The following is a 25,444-nucleotide window of genomic DNA, read 5'->3' on the forward strand; positions in this document are numbered from 1 at the left end:
TATCCCAACAAAATATAAATGTTATAGACAAACAACATGAGATCTTAATCACACTCAAAGAAACAAAATTCATTTAAAACAAACAGTTGAAACACTAATCGGTGGCCTGCAAAATGAGACTAAGCAGATGAGTTCCATAAGAACAAATCAAATGAATAAAGCCACCAACTACAAGGCAGGGAAAATCTCAATATATAAAGGGGAAATACGAAACAAAAAGTAACAAAGCCAAGATGCAGAAATTTTAGCCATAAATACTGAATTTAAAGAACGAACACGAAAAATGTCTATGCATTTCACTTTGTAAGGATTAACCAGCCTACAACTAAAATGAAAATGAAGAAGCATATAAGGTAAGAGCTAGAATGCAAGACTTATAACTAGAAACACTATTAAATTTCGTTTGGCGGTTTTGATAATTGCATCTATTATTTTTTATAATTTCGTTTGGTGGTAAGAGCTAAAATAAATGGATAGGTTTTGTTATTTAGGGGTTTTGATAATTGCATCTATATTTTTTATTTTTAATTCAATATTATATGTGAGGAATGGCCAGGTGGCCTTCCCTCTTCTTATGTGATGAATTTAACATTGCGTCACTTATTAAATTTCGTTTGGTGGTAAACTTTCCCGCCCACTTTTTTGTGGCGAATCCAAAAGTATAAGTGACGTAAAATATTTTGGTGTCCTGCAAAAATCTTAAAGTGACGATTTTAAAAAAAGCGTCACTTGTTTTACCTATATGTGCTGAATTTTCACGCGCCATAAAAAATTTGGTCACTTAATCCATGTTTTCTTGTAGTGTTAGCGTTTGCGTCCGAACCAGCAACCCCCATCACCACATGCAACGGGTAAAGGTGGTCTGGCCAAAGGTGTGCCGTTTTCGCATGCGTCGCCTTCTTTGCCCACTGGTTCACGTCCTCGTACCTTCCTTCCAAAAGAGCCCTCTTGAGCCACGTGTCAAACTCATGAGCCCAAGGGAAGGCCTCATTGTTCTTGGTCATCCTCATTGCCCCCAAGTCTACCTGATGCCACTCTAGCATTGCAAAGGCCTCCTAGGCTAATTCATTATTGAATCCACCCAGTGAAAAGTAATTGTCTTTTGCGTCTCCACCCCTAAACTAATATAGCCATGACAATAAACAATAAAATATTAGTATTTTTTATTTTATAAAATAATACAAAATATTTTACTTTCTTCATTTTCCCAGAAAATATTTTACTTCCCGAGAAACATTCTTTATTACTTTCCCCCTCGCTCTCTCCACTTTCCTAGAAAATTTCACTTCTTTCTTTGATTGTCTCCTCTCCCCTCATTTTCTCTCACTCCAATCCTCTAAGAACTCATCTTTCTTTCAATCCTTGCATCCCCACAAAAATCCCACTTTTGGGTTTTCTTGCCCATTCACTTAATTCCCCCATCGAGCTCTCAGAGCTCCAATGGCGGCCGAGAACGCATTGAAATCGAGGGAAGTCTCCACCATGATCAAACAAGGCTTCATCTCCAGTCAAACCCTCTCCTTCTCGCCGTTAAGATCCCTCTCCAAGCTCTATTCCCCCACCTCCTCGCCCTCCAAGCCCCTCTTCTCCCCTTCTTCTCCCCAACCACCGCCACCCCAACTCGTCAGGTCAAATCAATCTTTAACTCGACTGACCCAGTCCCAAACCCTGTACGAGATGATGTACGATGACCAAAACTGAGACTCCAAGCTCCTCTCGGACCGAAAAATCCATAAGAAAATCCATGCATCTTCACCCTGATGTTAACGTTGCATCACCTTCTCCTCGAGCTCTCGGGCCACCGATTCAAGCTAGGCATCTTGCTTAGGCTCCCCTCGGCGCAATCGCCTGCACAGGCTGAAGATGATTGCTAGGGCTATTGGGTCATATTTAGTCACCGGTCCATCGGGCTACTCCCTCGAGTGGAGTTGCTCTAAGAACGCCCTCGTCTTTTAGTGGGGCCAGCACCTTTCCCAAGTTATAGTGATAGGTAGCGCCCCTCCCCGACTGGACTGACAGTTGGCAAATTGGGATGTCTGCCTCTGGGTACATCAACGTAAGTGAGACTCAGGAGTCATGGTCAAGGAGAAATTTTTCGACGAGTCTGGCACACAAGACAGTTGGAGTTTCATGCCTATTGCAATCTGACACCTAGAATATTATATTTTTTTAAATGACATCCTTGTAGGATCTTGAACCCTTCGCCCATCCTCCCTTCTATCACGTCTCTGTTGCCCTTTGTTTTTCTTTCTCATATCTTCCTTTTTTTTATCTTCTTTTTCTCGCTGAAGAAGAACACGAGAATCTGACCACTTAACCAGCTATTAGATTGGCAGTTTGCGACACCCTCTGAGGGAGTTACCGCTGAACATCCATCGGCTTCAATGACAAAGAAATAATAGAGAAATAGAAGGAAGATGAGAAAGAAAAATAGGTAGAGAGAGAAGAGATTCACCGACAAAATCGTTGGTCAGCAATGGAGGTGGATTGGGGTGTGTACGCGATGTTGATGTTTGGTGTGATAGGGATAATTCAGAAATTTTGTTTGGTAAAATATTTTAATTGGCATTTTTCTTATTAGAAAACAAAAGAGACAGGTGTCAACCCATGATTCGTTGGGAACTCTAGCTGTCTTGTGTGACCAGCTCCCCAAAAAATTTCTTGTGGTGGAGCCCCTGCTTGGTGTCCACGTCGACGCAGCCAAAGCCTGACGATGTCAGTAGCTGGTTGACGCGATTGGCAAGGTGGGAGAGCTAGGGGCGGGTACCTGAGCTCGTACATGGATTTGGGGAAGCTGTAGAAGTCGTAGATGGGGCCGTAGCAGCCGAAAATTAAGCCGACGGAGGTGACGACGCTGTCCTAGTGACCATTGGTGATGAGGATGGAGGTGGGTTTTTGAGAATACACCATTTCTTTCCACGATTGGTGGAATTTTCTGGCCGGAAGCGACTCATCGATGCTCAGCGTCAGCGATCCGTGGGATAGATAGAAGGTGTCCTTCACTGCTATAACAATCGTTTTACCTTTTCCTTTGAGAATTGAATTACCAGACATATATCGAGGAATTTGGGAATTTGATTTGGCTTGAGAATTAGGTATAGAAGGGATATATATATATATATATATATACACACACACTCTGAAAAGTCGTAATCTGGGTTCGGTCAAGCATGCATATATGCTTCTGTCATTTTTTTCTAAAATAAAATGGAAGAACGAGTTTAGAGCGAACAAGGGAAAAATGGGTTGATATTGTCAACATTATGCATATTCACCATAAAGCAACTGAAGATATTTAGGCATTCATAACATCATTTTCTGGAAAATCACGTTAATGCTACAAAGCTTTTTCTCAAAATTCAAAATAAATTAGCTGGCCAGAAATAAAACTCTCTTTCTAAAGGTGGGAGACTTATCCTCATTAAGTCTAGCCTGGTTGGGATGCCTAATCATACTATGGCCTGATTTAAGTGCCCACCTCAGATAACCAATGATATTGATAGAGAGTAAACATTTTCTTTGGAATAAGAAGTCAAATTTCCCCCCGGTTGCTTGGGATGATGTCTGTGTTCCTAAATCCCATGGGGGATTGAGGATTAGGAAATCTAATCACCTCAATATGGCTTTTTTGGCAAAGCTTGGAAAGTACAACCCGGTGGGTGGAAATCATGAAAGTGAAATATCTTCGTAAAGAAGCCTTTTAATTTTTCACATTTGCCTCATTGATTGAAGGTAAATATTGTTAGGTATCAAATGCAATAGAAGACTTGAAATTTATTCGTTATAATAATATAACTAATTAAGAACCCAAAGTTCTTTAGTCATCTAAACATCAAATAAGATGCTTAAAGTAATTAGTTTAGCAATAATCAAGGATTGTGCTTTGCAGGAAGTGCTTGTGTGAATGTGAGTTGCCAATACGCCTCCTATTTAGCCTAATGCCCATGTGTTAGTCTATCAAGTGTACGAATCTTCAGAGAAGGCCATCCCTCTGTACGGCCCACTGACTGCATTTTGTTTTGACTCCTCCATTTGCGCCACTCGTCCAAACCGAGCGGCCTATTTTCCTGACCCATCCACCACTACCACAGGTCTAATCACATTTTTAAGTGTGGGACCATAGTTTTCTAGGACAGGAGTAAGGTTGATCCGAATACTGTTACGTTAGAAGTCCAGTCATGGACTCACCAGCTACAGGTGAAGTTGTATCAAATGGAGCAAGGTGCCACCATCACTCTACTTCGGCGCAATAGGCTGAGTCCTTGCGATCATGGCAACAACACCCAATTCGCCTCCAATCATATTGAATAAACTAACAACATCCAAAACTCCATCTCAAATCCTCTTAAATACACCAACAACCATAACTTCTCCTCCAATTAATACCTCACCTGCCAAAACAAATCCGGTCGTCTTTAATACTCTCAATCCCAATTATGTTTGTCCTACACCCAACTCCAAACCTCAACATCCAATCACCGTGAATACAACCCATGCCAAAGAATCAAACTGTGGGAAAAGCAGCCACATCTTCAGAAAAGTGATGCTACGTATGTGTCATTCCAAGTGCTTATTTTCAGGTAAATATAACTCAACACAGTGTCTTTTGTTTTGGAAGAGTATACACCTCGTTGGGAGAATCGAACGTATTCTTACGAGTTGAGTATTGTTCAAAAGGAAAACCAAGAATTAAAAATCGATGCAACGAGGTTGCTTGCCAGCATTGACCACATGAAATACTTGAATGCAATTAAACTGATAGACAAATTCAATGGCTACACCTACAGTAAGGAGAAAGTGGAATTAAGGAAGAAACTTGATGTGCACAAAGGGGTTAATTCTTTTATGTTTTATGCCCAACTTATGCTACCGAATGATCAAGCAATTCATGATGTAAATGTAGACGAGATCTTTGGTTATGGTAATGCTTCACCAAAGTATCTTTGTGTTTGAGTGGGATTAGTTCATGGTTTTTTTTTAACACAAATGTTTGTAGAATGTCCTTAAGATTGGATATAGAAGTAAGATGAGTACATGTTTTTTAGAATGTAAATGTTTGTAGAATGTCTTTAAGATTAGATGTAGGAGTGAGATGAGTACATGGCTTTTGGAACACAAATGTTTGCACGCTTTCTTCAACATTGGATGTGGGAGTGGTGATATATTTCTGTGTACTACTGACTTTTTTACTCACTTTTGTCTTTGAAAATTTATTTTCTACGACTAGAAGGACCAAAGTGACAAGACTGCCCAAGGGTAGACATAAGTCTTCATAAGTGCCTGTAAACACACACATGCAAAATCTTCAATTGTTTGGCTTATTAAATCTGACTGTATACATACTCAACTTTTTGTTGCCACCACAACACGTTCTTAATGTTATTACAGTAAAAAGTTTAGGATTTGGAAAAATTATTGATGAACAAGTAGTTGTAAACTGACTTCCTGACAACCTTACACAACTGTTTACAAGCCATCATATACCTACAATAGGCAATTGTAAATCCGTCATCTCTATCCGGTTTTTGTTGGTGTCGCATTAAATGACATCTAAATTGATCATCCATAAATGGAAACCAAGGACGATTCATTAGGTAACACTTACTTCATCTACAATACATTCTTAATATAGTTACACAAAAAGGGTAATCAATTTTAAGGAAAACTGATGACAAACTAGTTGTGGATAGACTACCTGACAGCTTTACACAACTATTCATAAGCCATCATATACATACAACATACCCTCATGTATCCGTCGTTTCCATCCATTTTTGGTTGGTGTGGCATTTAATGCCATCTATATTGATCATCTATAAAAGGAAGCAAGAGTTGGTGTGACATTTAATGCCATCTATATTGATCATCTATAAAAGGAAGCAAGAACAATTTAGTAGCCAACACTCTCTTTAGCGACAACCATGGCAACCACGCATGTCATGGCTTTGCAAGAATGATGATGATTCCGATGATCCGACCGATCAAATTGCAGAAGCAAAGAGTAAATTTTCTACCAACTCATGCTCCATCATTGTGTGGTATTAAAAGTGCCTCGACAAGAATCCACATTGGTTGTATTATAACAATAGCTTAACGAGGTGTTGTACTAATCGGGCAAGTACAAATGCTAAATACATAGCCAAAAGTGTAAGTATGATAAACTAGTTCTAAAAGAGGAGGAAGATGTACATCATGGGCAATCACTTCATGAGCGACAAAGCAGCTCTAAGAAAAGTGTGACTCCACTTTATATGATGGGTTTGAGAAATTTCATTCGTATAACCATCAGGTTTGGTCAGGATATCATTGGGACTGCATTTTTTCCCTCGCACGTGGGTGATATCGTCAAAGATGGTGATGAGCACATGGAGCACGAGTACGTCAAGGTGCTCACAACGTACCCAAGAATGCTTAGCCTGAAATCTACCTTCGTATATATTTACAACTTAACGATCTGTACATTTTGTAGGGACTTTTGTAACTATATTGTAGTTTCTAGCTTAAGTAAGTCTCTCAGGTATTAGTTTCATAAATGCTCATAAGGTGTTACAAATATTCATATGAATTCATAACATGTTACTTAGTTTATCACACATTCCATCACTGTATGACACATAAATTTTCATAAACAACCAAATGTGGCCACAACTAAAGAATAGGTCATCCCCGTGCAAACTTAACACATCTTCACTACTACAAAAAACACTTTGCGCGATGAAATAAGTTTGTTGCGCAAAGTACAATTTCGTCTCGTAAAACCTTGCACAATGAAATTTTGGTCGCGAATGGTTCGTCACACAAAGCTCATGAAGATAGGGGCGACGAAATACTTCGTCTCACAAATATATTTGTTTTTTAATTTTTTTAATTAAAATAATTAATTTAATATTTTGCGAGATGAAATATTTTATCGCCCAAGGTTTTTTATTTTTTGTTTTATTATTTCTCTTATATTAATTGTTTGCGCAACGAAATATTTGGTCAAGCAAGATTTTTTGAATTTTTACTTTTTGAATTTAATTTAATTGTATGATTTTATTTTTTTTAATTACTTTAATTTAAATTGACATATTCAAAATAAAATTACATATGAAAAATAGTAATCAAATTATATTCAAAATGTACACATAAATTAACTAAGTACAATAATATAAAATCCTAATACAAGTCTATTGTGGTGGTAGTGGTAGGGATATGGTTCGTAAGTGTCCTAATCCTCAACTTTAGCCGTCAAAGTCTTGACAATTCCCTACAAAAAAAACAAATATGGTCAAATAACAAAAAAAATAAGATAAAATAATACCAAAAATTGGCACAATCTCCCCTAAAATTGGTATACCCCAAATCTGACCCCAAACTCCACTCCTCACCCATACTCGACCCCAAACCCCGCACCAAACTCAAAACTAACTCCAAAAACACATATTAATGGAAAAAAACTAAATTTGGGGAGAATATACCTTCTGGCAGATGAGAGTGAGTAAGAATGAGAGGGAGGAATGAGTGTGAGAGAATTAGAGGAGATAGTGAGAGAGAGATGAGAGAGTCAGTGAGAGAGAGATAGTGAAGAGAGAGAAGAGAGATTAAGAGAGAGGAGTGAGTGTGAGAGAGAGGGTTGGATTTTGGGAGAGGGAAAGAGAGAGGGGAGGTAAGAGTAGAGAAAAACATTGAGAACATGGTGGAGGAGTTATCTTGGTTTTAAAAACCGTATCACTTTGCATGACGAAATATTGGTCGCGCAAAGTCTTAAAAAAATTTCCCATGTCCTATTTTTGGTGCCTGCCCAAATTTTTAAAGTTTTGCGTGATGAAGTGTTGGTCGCACAAAGTTTTTAAAAAAAAAATTCCCGCGTCCCATTTTTGGCACCCATCCAAATTTAAGGATTTTGTGCGACGAAATATTGGTTCGTTGCGCAAAATTTATAAAAATAATTTTATTTTAAAATATAAATAAATTAAAATAAATAAGGTTTAGACGACCAAATGTGTATTTGTCGTGAAAAGAAAATGATAAAAAATAAAAAATAATTTAGTTTGACAATATAAAATATAAAAATAAATAAAAAATAAGTACATAAGGGTTAGGCGATGAAATATTGATATTCATCGCCTAACCCTTATTTACTTATTTTCATCGCCTATATGCACTACAATAATAAATTTAAAGCTACTTAATAAATATATATACCATTCAATTTCTTTAAGTGTTATATGTACAAAATAAATAAATTTAAAGCTACTTAATAAATATATATACCATTCAATGATCCAACCATCAAACTTGTTTGTATATACTTTGAGATTGTATATGCCAAAAAATCGCAAAAAAAAAAATATTCAGAGATCAAGTAATGGGACAAAACTTTTTGACGGTTATAAACGAAAAATCACGATTTAACGGTTATTTTAACTCCAATTTTGATGATTTTTTACAGCTACACTCCTTGACCCTATATGAATCAATGAATGAATTCGATCTTCAATTTAAAATATTTACACTAATGGATACCACAAAATCTTATGTTATACTTAATGAAAGTATAAATAAACTCCAAGTGTCAGTGAATCTATTGTTTTGATGGGATACGCATTCTACGAAACTAGTTTCAATGATCCAACTGTCAAACTTGTTTGTATATACTTCGAGATCACATATGCTAAAAATCACAAAAAACAAATATTCAGAGATCAAGTAAAGGGACAAAACGTTTCGACGGTTATAAATGAAAAATCATGATTTAACGGTTAATTTAACTCCTATTTTTATAATTTTTTACAACTACACTCCTTGACCCATATGAATACAATGACTATATTCAATCTTCAATATAAAATATTTACACTAGTGGATACCACAAAATCTTGTGTTATACTTAATGAAAGTATAAATAAACTCTAAGTGTTAGTAAATCTATTGTTTTGATGGGATAAGCATTCTACAAAACTAGTTTCAACGATCAAACCGTCAAACTTGTTTGTATATTCTTCGAGATCTTATATGCCAAAATTCGCAAAAAATAAACATTTAGAGATCAAGTAATGGGACAAAACTTTTCGACGGTTATAAACGAAAAATCATAATTTAACGGCCATTTCAACTCCGGTTTTGATGATTTTTTACAGTTACACTCCTTGACCCTATATGAATACAATGAACTAATTCGATTGTCAATTTAAAATATATATTTCTAACAAAAACCCCAGCCGAACTACAATAATAAGTTTAAAGCTACTTAATAAATATATATACCGATTTAGTTCTTAAGTGTTGTACGTACAAAATAAAAAACGAAAATAAATTGGTTTAGGTGACTAAATATTTGGATTACATCACGCAAAGATTGTAAAAAATAAATTTTTTATTTTATTTATTTTTGTAAAGACTTTGCGAACGACGAAGTTTAAAGTTTCGTCATGCAAAGTGACTTTGCGCGACAATGTGTTTTTGGTCGCGCAAAGTCACTTTGCAGGACGATGTGTGTTTCATTGCGCAAGGGTTTTATTTTATTTTATTTTATTTTATTTTATTTATTTATTTATTTATTTATTTTTGTTACTAGTGCTTGCTTACAAAATGACTAGCGAAAATTTAATTTTCAAACACTGTTTAATGGGCCATTCATTATATATACGTAAAATTCATCTAGCACTCCCTAATTTTCATCCATAGGTTGAGTGCTACTATTTTTGGTTGGCATTGAATTAGGCTCGGGGTCAGTAACTTCATTTGCCCTTGTAACATCACCAGGAACGGGGCCCGTTGTTGCATGTGTGCATTCTTTGGGATTTGTTCGGCAGAAACTAGACAACTACAAAACAATCCAAAATTGTTTTAAATATTACAACCATAAATATATTATCAGGCAAACCAAAAGCGATAATTAATTACGTTGTGTACTTTGTGTCTAGACGTGGACAATTCTTTTTCCCATTGTTGCTTCTCCAATTTTGACTTCGTTTCTCTTTTGTATTTGTTTTCAACACCCCTTTTCTTTTAACTTGAATGAGATCTTTAAGCACCTCGGTTTCAGAACTCTTGACTCCTTCTTCAGTATGTTTTCTTTTCTGATCATGGTTACCACCATCCAAAGAGTTGAGCTTTGTATCCAAGGATTTCAAATTCAAGGATAGAAGTTGGGTACCTTCATTCGACATCATAGCCTTGTCAATCAAATATGAAAGTTTTTCATAAAAACTTAGCTCTTTTGGACACGGTAGAATTATTGGCTTCTTTGCCCACTTTTTTCCCTTTTATGTCCAAAATAATGTCGGATTTGGCGATGTTAAGCCACCTTTTAAGTATTTAACATTCCGGCAGCAACTCTATTTGTTTCATTCTCAAGTAGGCTAATATGTGTCGGCAAGGAATACCTGAAACTCCATCTTTTTACAACTGCATTTAGCATAACCCGAGATCGTTTCAACCACTAACTTCTTCATTTTGGTCACCTCCGCAGCCCTCTCAAGTACTTCGTATAGAGTCTCATTCCCATCCTTGGACTGGTCGCTCAAGAAACAAGTCAAACTTTTCAATTCCTCCACTTGAAACTTTTCGAACATAAATCGTGTTTACAATTTGGTTATTTGAGCTTCCATTGGGGTGCAAAGCTGCAATGGAGGGGGTATAGTCACCAACCACCTTTTTCTGACGTTGCCATCCAAGGGATTGATTAAACAGAATGATGAATTCAATTAGTGTTTCCTATGCACATATTGCTTGAAAAAGGAATGACAACTCTCGGCACGTTGATTGCTTGACACTCCAACTAAAACAAGGTGCTTACAAAATGTCGGAACCCAATTTCCATGCAACTCATAAATGTCCTCAAGCCATGTTTTATCAACCAACTCATGTTGTTCTACCAACACATTCCACCTTGCCTTAAATGCTTCTTTTCCTTTGATATCCCATATACAATCATGCAAATCCTTGAAAACACCCTCAACCCAACCTTTGTCATTGAACTTATTAATAATATGCCATATGGAGTACTGATGAAAGGTGCTTAACAATTCATGGCTAATAACCTTTGCCATCGCTCCATCTTGATTGGTAATTTATGACTTTTGGCGGCTCACCCGGTAGAGGTTTAAGCATTTCTTCAAACAACCACTCAAAGTTCTCGGTTTTTTCATTGATCAAGAATGCATAACCCAATATCGTTGTTTGACTGTGGTTATTAACTCCTAACGCAATTACATCACCAAATAGTAGTAAGCATGTCATGACTTAGCATCCGCCCAAAAGTAACACCCCAAGTGTTCTACCTTCATCAATCTCCATCTCGAAAAAAAATGAATCGTTTTTCACTTTCTCATCCTCAAAATTCTCTTTCAACATTTATGCATCATGGCTGATTAGAAGAGCTTGCAATTGTTGTTCGGCATTATACATATACTTGGGGTGCATTCAGTATTTCCAATTCCTCCACTTTGCACCTCTAATAAACTCACTTGTCTACTTATGAAAATACTAGCATGTGCACATTGTTAATCATCGCCTTCTTTGCGTTTGAAACTCGTGGATGCGATCTAAATAAGTGTGACGCACTTGACATAGGGTGGTTGTGTGGTTCATTGAAAATTGTTACAACAAACTTTTCACAACCATTTCCCTTGTTCAGCGCAAGTTTCGCCTTACACCTAGTTCTTGCATCTCCACTCCTTCCTTTCTTATTAGGTTGGGGATTAGGATCCATCCTCTTCTTGCCTTGCTTGCAATAAATAAATTCTTTCATTAACCAAGTGTCACCATCACTAACCTTCTTACTACTGTGCTCCTGAATCCCCAACCCCGCTGCAAGTGCATAATTGTTGTAAAAAACATACCCTTCATCTAATGATTCAAACTCCATTTTTAATTTCAGTTTCAACCCATTGTCTACCGTTGGAAAAACTAATTCAACCCTCCCTGCAGCAGATTGATCCCTTACATCTACATCCTTTATTTCCACCACAATTTCATATATTTCTAACTCATCCCCCATCGAATTATACGTATATGTCTACCTGTTACAAATCTATATAACTACAACACAACTTATCACAAAACCAACACAAAATTTGCACGTATATATCTAAAATCCAATTTCATGTTTTCAACCAAATCCAACGGTGGTCCCACCATTATGGATTCAAATTCCAAAATTATAAATAACAAAATGGAATGGAAATATATTATAACAGAGGCTCTAGATTTCTTCAAAGACTAACCTGCACAATCTCAATTTCTTTAGAGTTTCTAGATGAACAACCTTTGTCAACTCTAACCCAAGCATTGCTTCAATCTACACAAACCGAGCCCTTATACCCTTCACTAGCTCTATCTCTCTGCATCTTTTTCCCTACGAAGACAACCTAATTCTTCCTTCTCATAGTGACAAGAACAAACCCAGTGAACAAAAAAAATAAAAATAAATAAAGGTACTTGATTACCCGGTCACAGTAGCAACTAACCTTGAATCCAGCTGAAATCGACTTTTCACGCAGCTCCCTCTCTTCGCCTCTTTTTTCCTCTTCACACACCAAATCCTTCAACTACCTACCTCTTCATTTCTCAATGACCAAAAGTTACCCAGTGAATAAAAAAAATTTTAAAAAATTTTAATTGCACCGGGTCACAACAACACGGTTTTACCCTGAGCTTTGTAAATTGCCACCTTCCAATTTTTGTTTGCACGCAAGGTTCGTTTATAAGGTCCAAGTTTAATCCTCTAGTCTCCCAGCCTATGCCTAACTTAGAGCTCACACTGGTTGTATAGGGCCAGTGCATTTTAGTCGTATTCCTAATCCAACGCCTTTATTCCATGATTCTTGGCCCTCCAACCGCTGTCTTAATCTAGCACGTGCGCTCTCTCCTGCAATTTGGGCTCATAACCATCAAACCAACCGCTATCATGTCCACGCCACATCCAATGTTGTACTCGCACTTACAAACAGTGATGTGGCTACCTTATCAACTGCCATATCCACCCATATCCTATGGTTACTCAGCTTCGTGAAGGAGGAAATTAATGCGTTCTTACATAATCAAACACTGTCTCTTATGCCTTCAAATCCAATCAAAACACAGTTGGCTACAAGTAGGTTTTTCGAATTAAGCGTAATCTCGTCTCTGTGGCCAAGGGTTTTCATTAGAGACCAGGTATTGATTATGATGAGACGTTTAGCCATGTTGTTAAACCTATCACTATTCGCACCGTTCTCAATTTGGCTATTTCACAAAATTGGCTGTAACGCCAATTGGATGTCAAAAATGCATTTCTCCATGGGTTTTTTTTACGAAGATTATACATGGCTCAGCCCCCTGGATTTATTGATCACACCCATCCTCATCATGTTTTTCACCTACACAAATCTCTTTACGGTCTCAAACAGGCTCATCGTGGATTCCTTCTTTCCTTTTGTCCTTTGAATTTATTTAGAGTGTTACTGATTCCTCTCTTTTTATATTTCAGCGTCTCACTCACACTATTTTTTGTGCATCTTTATGTGGATGATATTATCGTCACTGGCAATTCTTTAGATCTTGTTACTCAGTTTATTGCTCTTATTGGCAAGCGGTTTAACATGAAGGATTTAGGCTCCCGTTCTTTTTTGGGATTACAGGTTATTGTTGACTCCACTGGCCTACATGTTCATTAACTTAAATATGCTCATGATCTTTTTACAAAGTTTCGTATGCTTTCCTGTAAGCCAACCTTGACCACTATTGTTGCCAAAGTTCCTCTCACTATTGCAGATGGCTCTTTGCCTGATTCTCTTACTGTTTTTCGTGAGTTAGTTGGTTCTCTCTAGTATCTTACCCTTACTTGTCCTAACCTTTCCTTTGTGGTCAACATTGTTGCTCGGCATATGAGTTCTCGTATTGCTCACTTGATAGTTGCTAAAAGGATTCTCCATTTTGTTAAAGGTACATTAGATTTTGGTATTCATCTACATCCTCAAACAACTTCTGCTACTTTATATGCTTATTCTCATGATGATTGGAGGGTTGTCCAAAAAGCAGGCTCCTATTTCTCGCTCGAGTGTTGAGTTTAAGTATCGCTCGCTTGCTCATGCATGTGTTGAGACCACTTGCATCCTTTTTGGTGAAATTGGGGTTCTCTTGACATTTCCTATTTCACTACATTGTGATAATTTAAGCGCTATTTACCTTTCAACCAATCCAATTCATCATGCTTGCACGTGTCAAATCAAACTTTATCCTCATTTTGTTTGTGAGAAAGTTGCTATTCGTAGTCATCGTGTTTGTTACATTCCTTTTGGTGATCAACCAGTCAATCTTCTCACTAAAGCTCTTCGTTAGGCTCGTCATGGTCTTCTTTGTTTTGGATCCAGCTTGTCTAGTTTGCTTGGGGGTGATGACGTTAGGATAGCATTAATTAATTTGGAATTTTCTCCGTGATTGTAGCATATAATATACGAATGTAATTTCCAATTGTTATTAGTATATAATTCCTACATCAATAAAATTAAAATAATCTTGTATATATTGTAATATTTTTCACACATCAATATTGTCACTCATAATTCTACAAATATCATTCTAATATGCTTTTCATGTGTGTGTTTATTTATTTTTTGAATTTTTTGATTTTTGATTTATTTATTTTTGATTTTTATTTTTTTTGTGTAAAGCTTTTCATGCTTTCGAGCAAAACAAAAGTATGCTTGAAAGTTCTACAACTTTCTCCAAAGTAAACAATGAAGGTGCGACAAAAAACGTATATGTGGAGGAAAGTCCGGTCTCTCGTCGCTTAGCTGATGTACTTACGATCCAAACCACATTACTTTTATTTTATTTTGGTCAAATCAAACAACATTCTCGCATCCGGTGATTGCGATCAAGATTTTGTATTGCACAGAATAGTTTTAGAGGCCAATCAAGCTATACACAGAGCGTCTAGAGCAATCCATGACTAATGATTTTTACACTCTTTAACATTAAAAAAGAAGAAGATTTTACACACTAGTTTTGACAAAAGATAGTTAATCTAATTTACATTAAGGTGAGGGTATAGGGTCGATTCAATTCGGGATTATAATGTGAGCAATAATAAAGTTTTTTTGAAGTGTCGATTCAATTCTTAAAGATCACTTACCTTATTCTTTCTTCGTGTGACTCTTCTCTTTTGTTTTATCACAAAACAAAATGTTATCAATGGCTTCTTATAGGGAAAGGGCCAGAGAGCCAATTTAAACTGAACGTGAATATTAAGAAAAAAAAAAAAAATTGTATCTTACAAAAGATAAGCATCACGAGGAATGAAAAAGCAAAAAGCCAGGTGAGCATTAGTAATATTTTTGAAGTAATACTAGGCAGATTGAATTTGTAAATTAAATTTAGTAAACTAAATAATATGAAAATTGATGATTGAATTATTATTTAAACATTAATAAACGTACTCATTTCCTATTGATGACACATCATTTAATTTATAAATTTAATTTCCCTAACAATACTCATATTTTTGAACCCTCCTTTCCTAAACCCTAGCATTACCTTTATTATAACAGTGTACCGAGCCCGACGTTGTTCTTATCTCACCATTACAAGGGTGGCAAGTGGCAGAAATACATGGGCCAATCTGTATCATTCACACCGAATGACTAAATCATCCCCCAAAACAGACATCAACGTGTGCGCAATAGTCAAAATAGCATATCATTTTCCACCATATAAAGGTCTAAATAATATACCACTCACTCGACCAGGCTTCACCCTCGCAATTCGCAAATATGGCATCCAGCAACTCCGTCAACTATCTCTTCATCTCCTTCTTCCTCTCCCTCCTCCTCACCCTCGCCTTCTCCGACGTAAGTTTTCATTTTTTTTGGGAGGTTTAACAAAACATTCCTGGTACTGTTCATTTTTAATGAAAAATCACATTTATACATTTTCCTGGTTCTATTCATTATACCTTTAAAAATAGCTTTTCATTAAAGTGAAGTTTTTTTAGATTTTTCGTTAGTTTTTTTATTTTTTATTTTTTTTATTTTATTTTTCATTTTCTCTGATTTAATTTTTGGTGTTTGATAATAATATGGGTATTTGCAGGACCCGGATTGTGTGTACACGGTGTACGTTCGCACGGGGTCGATCATAAAGGGCGGGACGGACTCGAACGTCAACCTCCGCCTCTACGATGTGTACGGATACGGCATCGAGATCACGAACCTCGAGGCCTGGGGCGGCCTGATGGGTCCCGGCTACAACTACTTCGAGAGGGGCAATCTCGACATATTCAGCGGCCCAGGTCCCTGCCTCGACTCCCCGATCTGCGCTCTCAATCTCACCTCTGACGGCTCCGGCCCCCACCACGGCTGGTACGTTAACTACGTCGAGGTCACCTCCACAGGGGTCCATATTCCTTGCCATCAACAGCTGTTCACCGTCGAGCAGTGGCTCGCCACCGATACGTGGCCCTACGAGCTCACCGCCATCAGGAACTACTGTAACTCGGCCGACATCGAGGGTGCTGAGAAACGGGGTCGTACTGAGCGTCGGATGATCCCGTCCGGTTCAGGCGGTTTGGTTTCTACTGTTTAAGTAATTGTTTGGGTCCGGGGTTAATGAGTTGTTGTTTTGGTTATCCAAATCCGTGTTAATTTATTCAGGTGAGCGGTGCTGTGTTAAATTTAGACTATATTAACATAAAAAAAAAATATGAACTTCATTAGAATTCCGATCTGTGATCTGTAAAGTTTGGTAATGAGAACTGTGGTCTGTAAAATTTGGTAATGTTAGAGAGATCAAATTTTTAAATTAAAATTTGTAAACCAAATAACATAATTGTTGATAATTGAATTATTAATTAAGTGTCAATAAACGCATGTATTTTCTATTACTGACATATCATTTTATTTAATAATTTAATTTAAAATTTTAGTCTCAAACAATATCTAAGAAAAAAAAATAAATATAGTTTGGAATTTGTTTTGTAGTCTTAAATTGTCATTAATTCCTCCCAATTATTGGAATCTTGCCCTGACGATACAAAAAAATGAGACAATTATTATTTTTTTGTTATAAATTTCTTATTTAAGTGTAATTGTGTAAATGTCACATCCCGGCCCGGGACGGATCACTTCCCGGGCCCGCTCCACCACCGTAGCACGATATTGTCCGCTTTGAGCTTACCATTCCCTCACGGTTTTGTTTTTGGGAACTCACGAGCAACTTCCCAGCGGGTCACCCATCATGGGATTGCTCAAGCCCCCTTCTCGCTTAACTTCAGAGTTCCAATGGAACCCGAAGCCAGTGAGCTCCCAAAAGGCCTCGTGCTAAGTAGGGATGGGATATACATATAAGGATCACACCCCTGGGTGATGTGGGATGTCACAATCCACCCCCCTTAGGGGCCCGACGTCCTCGTCGGCACACCACAACTAGGGTTAGGCTCTGATACCAAATTGTCACATCCCGGCCCGGGCCCCCACCACAACCCGGGCCCGATCCACCACCGTAGCACGATATTGTCCGCTTTGGGCCCCGACCACGCCCTCACGGTTTTGTTTCTGGGAACTCACACGAGAACTTCCCGATGGGTCACCCATCCTGGGAATGCTCTCGCGCGCTACTCGCTTAACTTCGGAGTTCCTACGAAACCCGAAGCCAGTGAGCTCTTAAAAGGCCTCGTGCTAGGTAGAGATGGGAATATACATATAAGGATCACTCCCCTGGGCGATGTGGGATGTCACAATCCACCTCCCTTAGGGGCCCGACGTCCTCGTCGGCACACACGCGACCAGGGTTAGGCTCTGATACCAAATTGTCACATCCCGGCCCGGGACGGATCACTTCCCGGGCCCGCTCCACCACCGTAGCACGATATTGTCCGCTTTGGGCTTACCATTCCCTCACAGTTTTGTTTTTGGGAACTCACGAGCAACTTCCCAGTGGGTCACCCATCATGGGATTGCTCAAGCCCCCTTCTCGCTTAACTTCGGAGTTCCAATGGAACCCGAAGCCAGTGAGCTCCCAAAAGGCCTCGTGCTAAGTAGGGATGGGATGTACATATAAGGATCACACCCCTGGGTGATGTGGGATGTCACAGTAAATCCTAGATTAGGTTAGATTTTACTTATGTTTTCTATTAGAATTTGTATTCCTTGGAGGAGAAATATTTCCTCTCTCTTATTACTATAAAATAAAGGCATTGCCTAGAGGAAATAACAACACATCCTCTACACAACCCTGCAAACACATTTCTCTCTATTCTTTCTCTGTGCTGCTGGCCCCCCTTCCCTGTCACCTAAATATACGCCACAACACGTTATTAGCACGTTCGTACTGCTGAGCTTAGGAATTTGACGTGAAAACTTTCTGCGTCAAACCGGTTCACCAATATCATCACGCAATTAGGTTCTTTCAAAACAACAATTTTTATCTCAATATTTTTGCAGTCCTGATAGCATGAACATCCATCACAATGCATGACCCAACTTTACATTTTTCAAATTTTAGGGGGTGTAGTCGATTTGAATTTCACAGGATTTTAATATACTTTTTTTAGGTGATAGATTTTAAAGGATTTTAAAAGATTCTCACTTTTATATGGATTTCGACAGATTTATATGGATTTCTATTATAGATTTGTATGGATTTGTATGAATTTCTTTTGTGGATTTCTTAGGATTTATTAGTTGAATCTTATAACATAAAATGAAATAATGCACAAGAAACATAAACATTTCGAATCAAAGGAGATCCATTAACAATAAATTTGAAGTGTTAGCAAGCACAATCATGAACTCAAATACATAGAATAATAATGTCATCGTAGTAGCTAAGCAATCAAATGAAATTCCAAATTCCAAGTTTCAAACATAACCACAAAACCTTATATTAGTCAGAAATTCATCATTACAAGTAATATTTTCTTCTTTCTTTTTTGCTTTCTCGAACGCAACCACAAAACCTAACATTACAAGAACATCATCGGAAATTCATCACTACCACACTAGAATTATTTGTGACTCATTATCCTCTATTCACATTGTTATCATTATGAGCATCTCTCCACATGTCCAAAGTTATATTATATCTCCATTCATTAGCAATATTCCGTTGTTGTTCTTGTGTTTGAAAATCTTGGTCAAGATCCCCTTCAGAAGCTGACAATGGTGGAGACGAAGAAGATTCATCATCTGGTTCAATAGGAAACTCATTCGATCTACACTCCTTGTGAAGAAAATTGTGCACTACTGCACAAGCTAATACTACCTCCACTTGTGTTGCATATGGAAATGGAGGTGCAATCCTTAAAATCGGGAATCGTGATTTTAAAATACCAAATATCCTCTTGACGATATTTTATAGAAAAGCATGAATAAGATTGAACAACTCTTTTTCGTTTCTAGGCTCATGACCCGAACCACTATACTCTTGGAGATGATATCGGATTCCTCGATAAGGAGCTAAGAACTGATGTCTATTTGGAAATCCACAATCTACTATAAAAAATTTCCCTGATAATATATATTTTAGTATGCAACTCAATCGATTAATGAGAAATTAATAATAATAAAAATGATAAATAATAATTTGATACCTTGTGGCACTTTAAGTCCATTCCTTCTTGTCAAAGCATCATTAAGAACTCTTGAATCATGAGACGATCCTTCCCACCCACTAAGGACGTACATGAATTCCAAATCAAAGTTACAAGCAGCTAATACATTTTGTGATATGACACCCTTACGATTACGATAACTGCTTACATTGTATCCGGACACTGATGCTGGGATATGTGTGCCATCAATAGCTCTAATACAATCCTAAAATAGTGTTAAGTTTATCATTTGGAATAAATTAGAATGATACAAAATAAATAAAAAAACAAAAAAAACACACTATACGTACCTTCAAGTAAGGGGAAAATCTCGTACTTTCCCTTATTTTAGATAGCACTGCTAATCCATGTTTGGCCATCATCTCCAGTGCTATTGTGTTCAAGGCCTTCAAAACTTTGTTAAAATTTCTACTGGTAGTCCAATGTGATTGCCCAAACGTATCACGGAGGAGACAATATCTACTATTGTGTCCAACAATAAGCAAAATTGTTGCAAGCATTTCTTCTATGCAAATGAATTTTGTATCTCGTAAAAGTGTTTTTTCTCTAATAATAGTGCATAACTTCACAAACACATCAGGATACATTCTATACCTTTGCCGGAAATCCTCTGGGCGGTCTTCTTTCAGTACTTTATGTATATAATTGTATCCTTCCGTAGTAATTGATTGTCGATTTAAAAGGACGTTCAATAGGTTGTCCAAATGTAATTATAAACTCTTTTAGCATGTGGACTATAGCTTGAATCGCCATCAATAAATATTTAATGGTTTCATTTAGTTCTTCTTCCTCAATTTCTTCTTCATCAATTTCTTCTTCTTCAATTTGTTCTTCCACCATTTGCTCCACTTCCATTTCTTCATCCACTTCGTCCACTTCCATTTCTTCCCCACCTTCCACTTCCATGCTTGATTGAGACATTATATAAACTACCCAATGCGTGTGGGATGATCTATCACATAACATTACGAGATTATAATTTCCTCACTACCAGCATATAATGTACAAATAATTCCTACATGAAGAGATATGCACATGTTCAATCAAAACATAACAAACTAAATGACAAATATATAGGATAAACTCATCCCACGCACATCTTCATTTTTTGTGGCTTCAATACCTATTCAGGAAACCCAATAAACACATGACATTAAGCATAAAACTCAACCCAATGCAAACAACTTAAGAAGAATAGTAGAGCAAGACAACTAAATCAAAAGAACCCTATTAAAAGATCCTCAGAAACCACTCAAATCTGCAAGGGCACAAGGCACATATACCTCATCCTTTCAATACTATTCGATCAACTTGTCCTCACAATACCAGTTGTCCATTTTCAAAGATCATGTAAATCTTCTAATGAATAATCTTACAGAACCCAAGATCTTCCTAAACTGTATATCTTAAATCGGCAATTCAAAAGACATTTAAGGATGCCAACACTGGCTGCAAATAAGAACTCTAAGTCTCATGACTCAGTTGCACAATGTTTCCTAAGGTCTGTTTTCTCTATGTTCCATACATAAAGAGAACGCAGATTCATAGATACACTTTCTATCAACTTTTCCCAAAAGATGTTGAATTTTTCATTTCTATAAGTTCTTTTAAATCCATGAAAATTACCTTGCTACATAGAATTACAAAGAAACAAGTGGAAGGAAAAAAAAATTGCAAAAGACAGTTATACAATCCCATAAAGCATGGCAAAACAAATGTATAAAGGCATTCCGTGGAGTATAGAAGGATATGTATAATACCTACAACTTTCTTAGGCCTTTAATTTTCCTGAATCTTTAAAAAAAATTAAATTGCAAGTTTCATAAAGATACAACAGAAGAATAACAGATCATGAATTTTCTATTTGGCCACACCCAAATAGTTTTGTAGTTTCATAAAGATACTGCAATACCTTGTGGCGATAAAGGAAGATGAGAGACAAAACTGTTCCACTTCTATGAGGAATGTGAAAAGAAATCACACGTGGTAGGGTTCAAATCCCTCAAAATCCCTTGCCCATTAAAATCCTAATAAATCTTTGACATTCTCACTATACCTAGAATTTATTGTATTTTTAAATCCTAATTTGACTACACCATGATTTCAAAATCTTTTAAAATCATCTTTTAAAACTCTAATCGACTACACCCAGATTTTAAAGTCTATTAAAATCCTACCAAATCTTAGTTTGACTACACCCCCTTTAGATTCTACATAAATTGTATATGCATTATATCCATAATTGTTGAATTATATGAATTTGATATTGCCATGAATTACATCAAATATCTGTTCATGCATTAAATTATTTATCTGAATATGCATTGAATTAATATGGAATTGAAAAAAAATTATAAAGAATTTTTAGGGTTTCTTTGAAAACCCATCCATGTCGATGGGCTTCTTTTTCCCCCGAGCCAAAAAGTCGAACCTGGAGCCACAGCTACAGGCCCAAACCCTAAACTCGACGCCTAGATAGTGCCGCCTCCCTTGAACCATCGAGTAGCATGGCTTACAGCTATGCCCAGCCACCTCTAACTACTTCCCCGACGACCTAAAGTCGTCATTGATGAGTCCTTGCTTGAATTTCGATGTTTTTTTTTTTTAAAATTAAAATAAAAATTCTAGGGTTTTACAATGTTGAGAATTTTTCACTCTCCTTTCAAATTTATAGGTTGCCGTTGAACCCACGACCATCGTAATGATTTTTTGCACCGCGACATGACCACCTGAAGTGGTGGTGCCAGTCTTCTCCTACGACAAATTCACCCAGTTCGCGCTGGGATGTTTGGATAAAAAAACCCAAGCCCACTTGGGCTTGGCCTATTTCTCGGTAAGTATCAACCCTTTGGGCTTGGACACTTCCCTCGGTCTGCGAACGACGCCAACCCAATTGGGCTTGTAGTGGAACCCAGCCTACGCGACTGTTGTGGACTCTCTGCGCTGCAACACATCGAATCTCAGCCTGCAGCTGGTGCATCGGTGCACCTGCACCGCGCCGTATCTGATCGGTGCCCATATAAGTCTATGTTTAGGATCTTATTCTTGCAGCTCGTTTGCTGCTACTAGGCTTGCAGCCTAAATTCTATTTAGGGCATGATCAGTTCGTGCCTACCTGAGCCCAGTTTTGGGCCTAAACCTCACGCACCAGTTCACTCAGCCCACCAGTGGGCTTTGGTCCAAATTTTTGGGCCCCGAGTTTTAATTGCCTATTTTTTAGGCACTTTTGGGTTTTATAATTTTTTCACCCACACTTTAAATTTGGCTCGAAGTCTAAATAATTAATTTAATTATAATTATAGACCTGAAGTTCTATTTGCATATTTTCTTGTTGCATATTTTTGTATATATATTTGCGTTGTCTGCAGGAACATATAAACCTGAAGTTCATAATTATTTCGAAACCTGAAGTTTCTAGAAGCATGCCTTGTTTGAAAACCTGAAGTTTTTCTTAAAAACATCATCCACGAAGACCCAAAGTTTTTTCATGTGAATTTAAACTAATACATGTCTGTTGGAACCTTAATATTTTACTCCTATGTGAATGGATTGATTTTTTTTTTCTCCATTACACTAACCACATCTTGTCCATCTATTTTGTGATAGGAACATGTCGAATTTGAACAAACTTGACCTCGCCGTTTTAGACTTCTTTGGAAGGAACTACCTCAAGAGGGTCCAAGATATGAAGCTTCACCCCACTACAAAGAATTTGTTTCCCGCGATTAAAGATGAGACGGACAACCCTATTGGCAAAGCTAAGAAAACCACTGCCACGATCTTTATGCGAAGACATATTCATGATGCACTGCAAACTGAGTACCTTGCTGAGGAGGATCCATGAGCACTATAGGTCGCTTTGGCTGATCGCTTTGATCACCAAAAGGACATTTTCTTGCCTGAAGCAAGACATGACTGGCAGCATTTGTGCTTCCAAGACTTTAAATCTATGAATGAATATAATTCTGAAGTTTGTCGAATTCGATCACTTCTCAAGTTCTGTAACGAGATCTTGGCTGAAAAGGATCTCCTGAAAAGACCTATTTGACCTTCTTTACTACTAATGTTGTCCTGCGTCAATAATATAGGGCTCAAAATTTCACTAAGTTTTAGATTTTATCTTTGTTTTACTTCTCGCTGAAAAGCAGAGTCAGTTGTTGATGAAAAATCATCAAGCTGGACCTACTTTGGCGACTACTATGCTTGAAGCACATTATAGCACAAACAAATGCCCAAAACGCCAACGTAGGTGTGGTAGGGGCTGCCAGAAGCCACCGTATCAAGGTCAACAGGGCTAAGGCCCATCTAAGGGAGGAAATCGAGCCCCGAAGCGCCCTAATCTCGCTCTCAAGGTCCCAAACTTCAAGAATAAGAGCAAAGCACCTGAAACCATGGATGTGGACATGTGTTATCGCTATTGTTCGAAGGACCATTGGTACCGTGTTTGCTGAGCTCCCCAGAAGGTTGTAGCTGAATGTCATTCTCGTCATAAGAAGTTTGAATCAAACTTTGTGCAAGTGGATAAAACAGATAGTACCGCAATGGAGGTTTCTAACTTTCAAGAGGATACCACCCTTATGGAAGATTAGAATCTTAGACATAAATTATTTTTCTAGTTGAAATTTAGACAATGGGGCCGAACCCCCCACTTTGTTTTTGGTTTAATTTTGAACAATTTTCATTTATGTTTGGATTATTTGTTGGTGATTTTTTTGGACATTAAGTTTCTAATTAATTACCATCCTTGAATACTTAAAATTATTTTGAATAGATATTTGTTTTTAGAACTTTTATGCATGTGACCGATTCAAATTAAATTTTATTCTAGGTATGACTAGTGGAAAAGTTAGTTGTCTGGCAAATAGTGCAACCATGCACACTGTTTTGTATGAACGCATCTATTTCACTAACTTCATACCTAAGAATGCACCTCTGACAACCTTCTCAGGCCTATCCACCCTGATCAAAGGATACGATAAGGCACGTATAATATTGTCAAATGGCACAATTTTGACCATTGATGAGGCACTTTATTCTCCGCATTTTGAAAGAACGTTGTTGAGTTTCAAGGATATTAGAGATAATAATTACCATGCTGAAACCTATGTAGAAAACGGACTTAAATTTTTGTGCATAACTTCCTACAAATATGGCCAGAAGCGTATTCTAGAGAAGATGAAGCGAATCTTGAGTGGTCTGTATACTACAACCATACACCTAATAAAAAGCCACTATGTGGCCGGCTCTACCTCTGGTACCGTGCACGCAAATACACTTTGGCATGATCGTTTGGGACACCCTGGATGAACAGTGATGCGCTGTATCCTCAAATCATCACACGGGCATCCACAAACCTGAAGTTTAGGTTCAATTCAAGGAATCGCATATCAAACCTGCTCTATAGGAAAGCTTATTATTAAGCCTTCTTATGACAAGATTCATTCGAATCCTCTTATTTTCTACAAAGGATTTTAGGGTTCATTTGTGGACTGATTCACCTTCTATGTGGACCATTTAGATATTTTATGGTTTTGTTTGACCCTTCCACACATTGGTCATAAGTGTGCTTGTTGTCCAAAAGGAACGTTGCATTCTCCAAATTGTTGACTCAGGTTATCAGGCTCAGGGCTCATTACCTTGATTATCCGATCAAATCTATTCGATTGGATAATGTTGGAAAATTCACATCTAAAAATTTTGATGACTATTGCATGTCGGTTGGGGTTGAAGTTGAACATCCAGTACCCCATATTCACACCCAGAATGGCCTGGCAGAGGCATTCATTAAGCACTTACAAATAATTGCTCGATCGTTGGTCATATGTACCAAGCTCTCGATCGTTGGTCATATGTACCAAGCTCTCGATC

The 25,444-nt window shown here is 37.5% G+C and overlaps 2 protein-coding genes and 1 pseudogene across 2 annotated transcripts; 1 reads left to right on the plus strand and 2 right to left on the minus strand.

The window, feature by feature from the left end:
- Positions 1-1,666: 1,666 nt before the first annotated feature.
- On the minus strand, positions 1,667-3,099 carry LOC125476248 (annotated as a pseudogene).
- A 12,561-nt stretch (positions 3,100-15,660) lies between these two features.
- Positions 15,661-16,849, plus strand: LOC125476235 (PLAT domain-containing protein 3-like). The gene is made up of 2 exons (XM_048582100.1): positions 15,661-15,818; positions 16,060-16,849. The coding sequence occupies exons 1-2, from the start codon at positions 15,741-15,743 to the stop codon at positions 16,549-16,551; spliced, it is 570 nt and encodes a 189-aa protein (XP_048438057.1). The 5' UTR covers positions 15,661-15,740; the 3' UTR covers positions 16,552-16,849.
- Positions 16,850-18,984: 2,135 nt separating this feature from the next.
- Positions 18,985-20,028, minus strand: LOC125476207 (protein ALP1-like). The gene is made up of 4 exons (XM_048582047.1): positions 19,867-20,028; positions 19,556-19,781; positions 19,388-19,472; positions 18,985-19,264 (listed from the first exon to the last, which is right to left on the minus strand). Exons 1-4 carry the CDS (start codon positions 19,936-19,938, stop codon positions 18,985-18,987), a joined length of 663 nt encoding a protein of 220 aa, XP_048438004.1. The 5' UTR covers positions 19,939-20,028.
- Between the last annotated feature and the right edge of the window lie 5,416 nt (positions 20,029-25,444).

This window comes from the organism of the source record quoted next, unplaced genomic scaffold, assembly GCF_019419815.1.
Source record: "Pyrus x bretschneideri cultivar Hongxiangsu unplaced genomic scaffold, Pyrus_bretschneideri_v1 Contig18, whole genome shotgun sequence".
Taxonomy (NCBI): domain Eukaryota; kingdom Viridiplantae; phylum Streptophyta; class Magnoliopsida; order Rosales; family Rosaceae; genus Pyrus; species Pyrus x bretschneideri.

Coding starts and splice junctions, on each gene's coding strand:
- LOC125476235 (XM_048582100.1), top strand. CDS start 15,741: ATGGCATCCAGCAACTCCGTCAACTATCTCTTCATCTCCTTCTTCCTC. Junction 15,819..16,059: donor TCACCCTCGCCTTCTCCGAC/GTAAGTTTTCAT, acceptor GGGTATTTGCAG/GACCCGGATTGTGTGTACAC.
- LOC125476207 (XM_048582047.1), bottom strand. CDS start 19,938: ATGATGGCCAAACATGGATTAGCAGTGCTATCTAAAATAAGGGAAAGT. Junction 19,473..19,555: donor TGGACTTAAAGTGCCACAAG/GTATCAAATTAT, acceptor ATATATTATCAG/GGAAATTTTTTATAGTAGAT. Junction 19,265..19,387: donor ATCCGATATCATCTCCAAGA/GTATAGTGGTTC, acceptor CCCGATTTTAAG/GATTGCACCTCCATTTCCAT.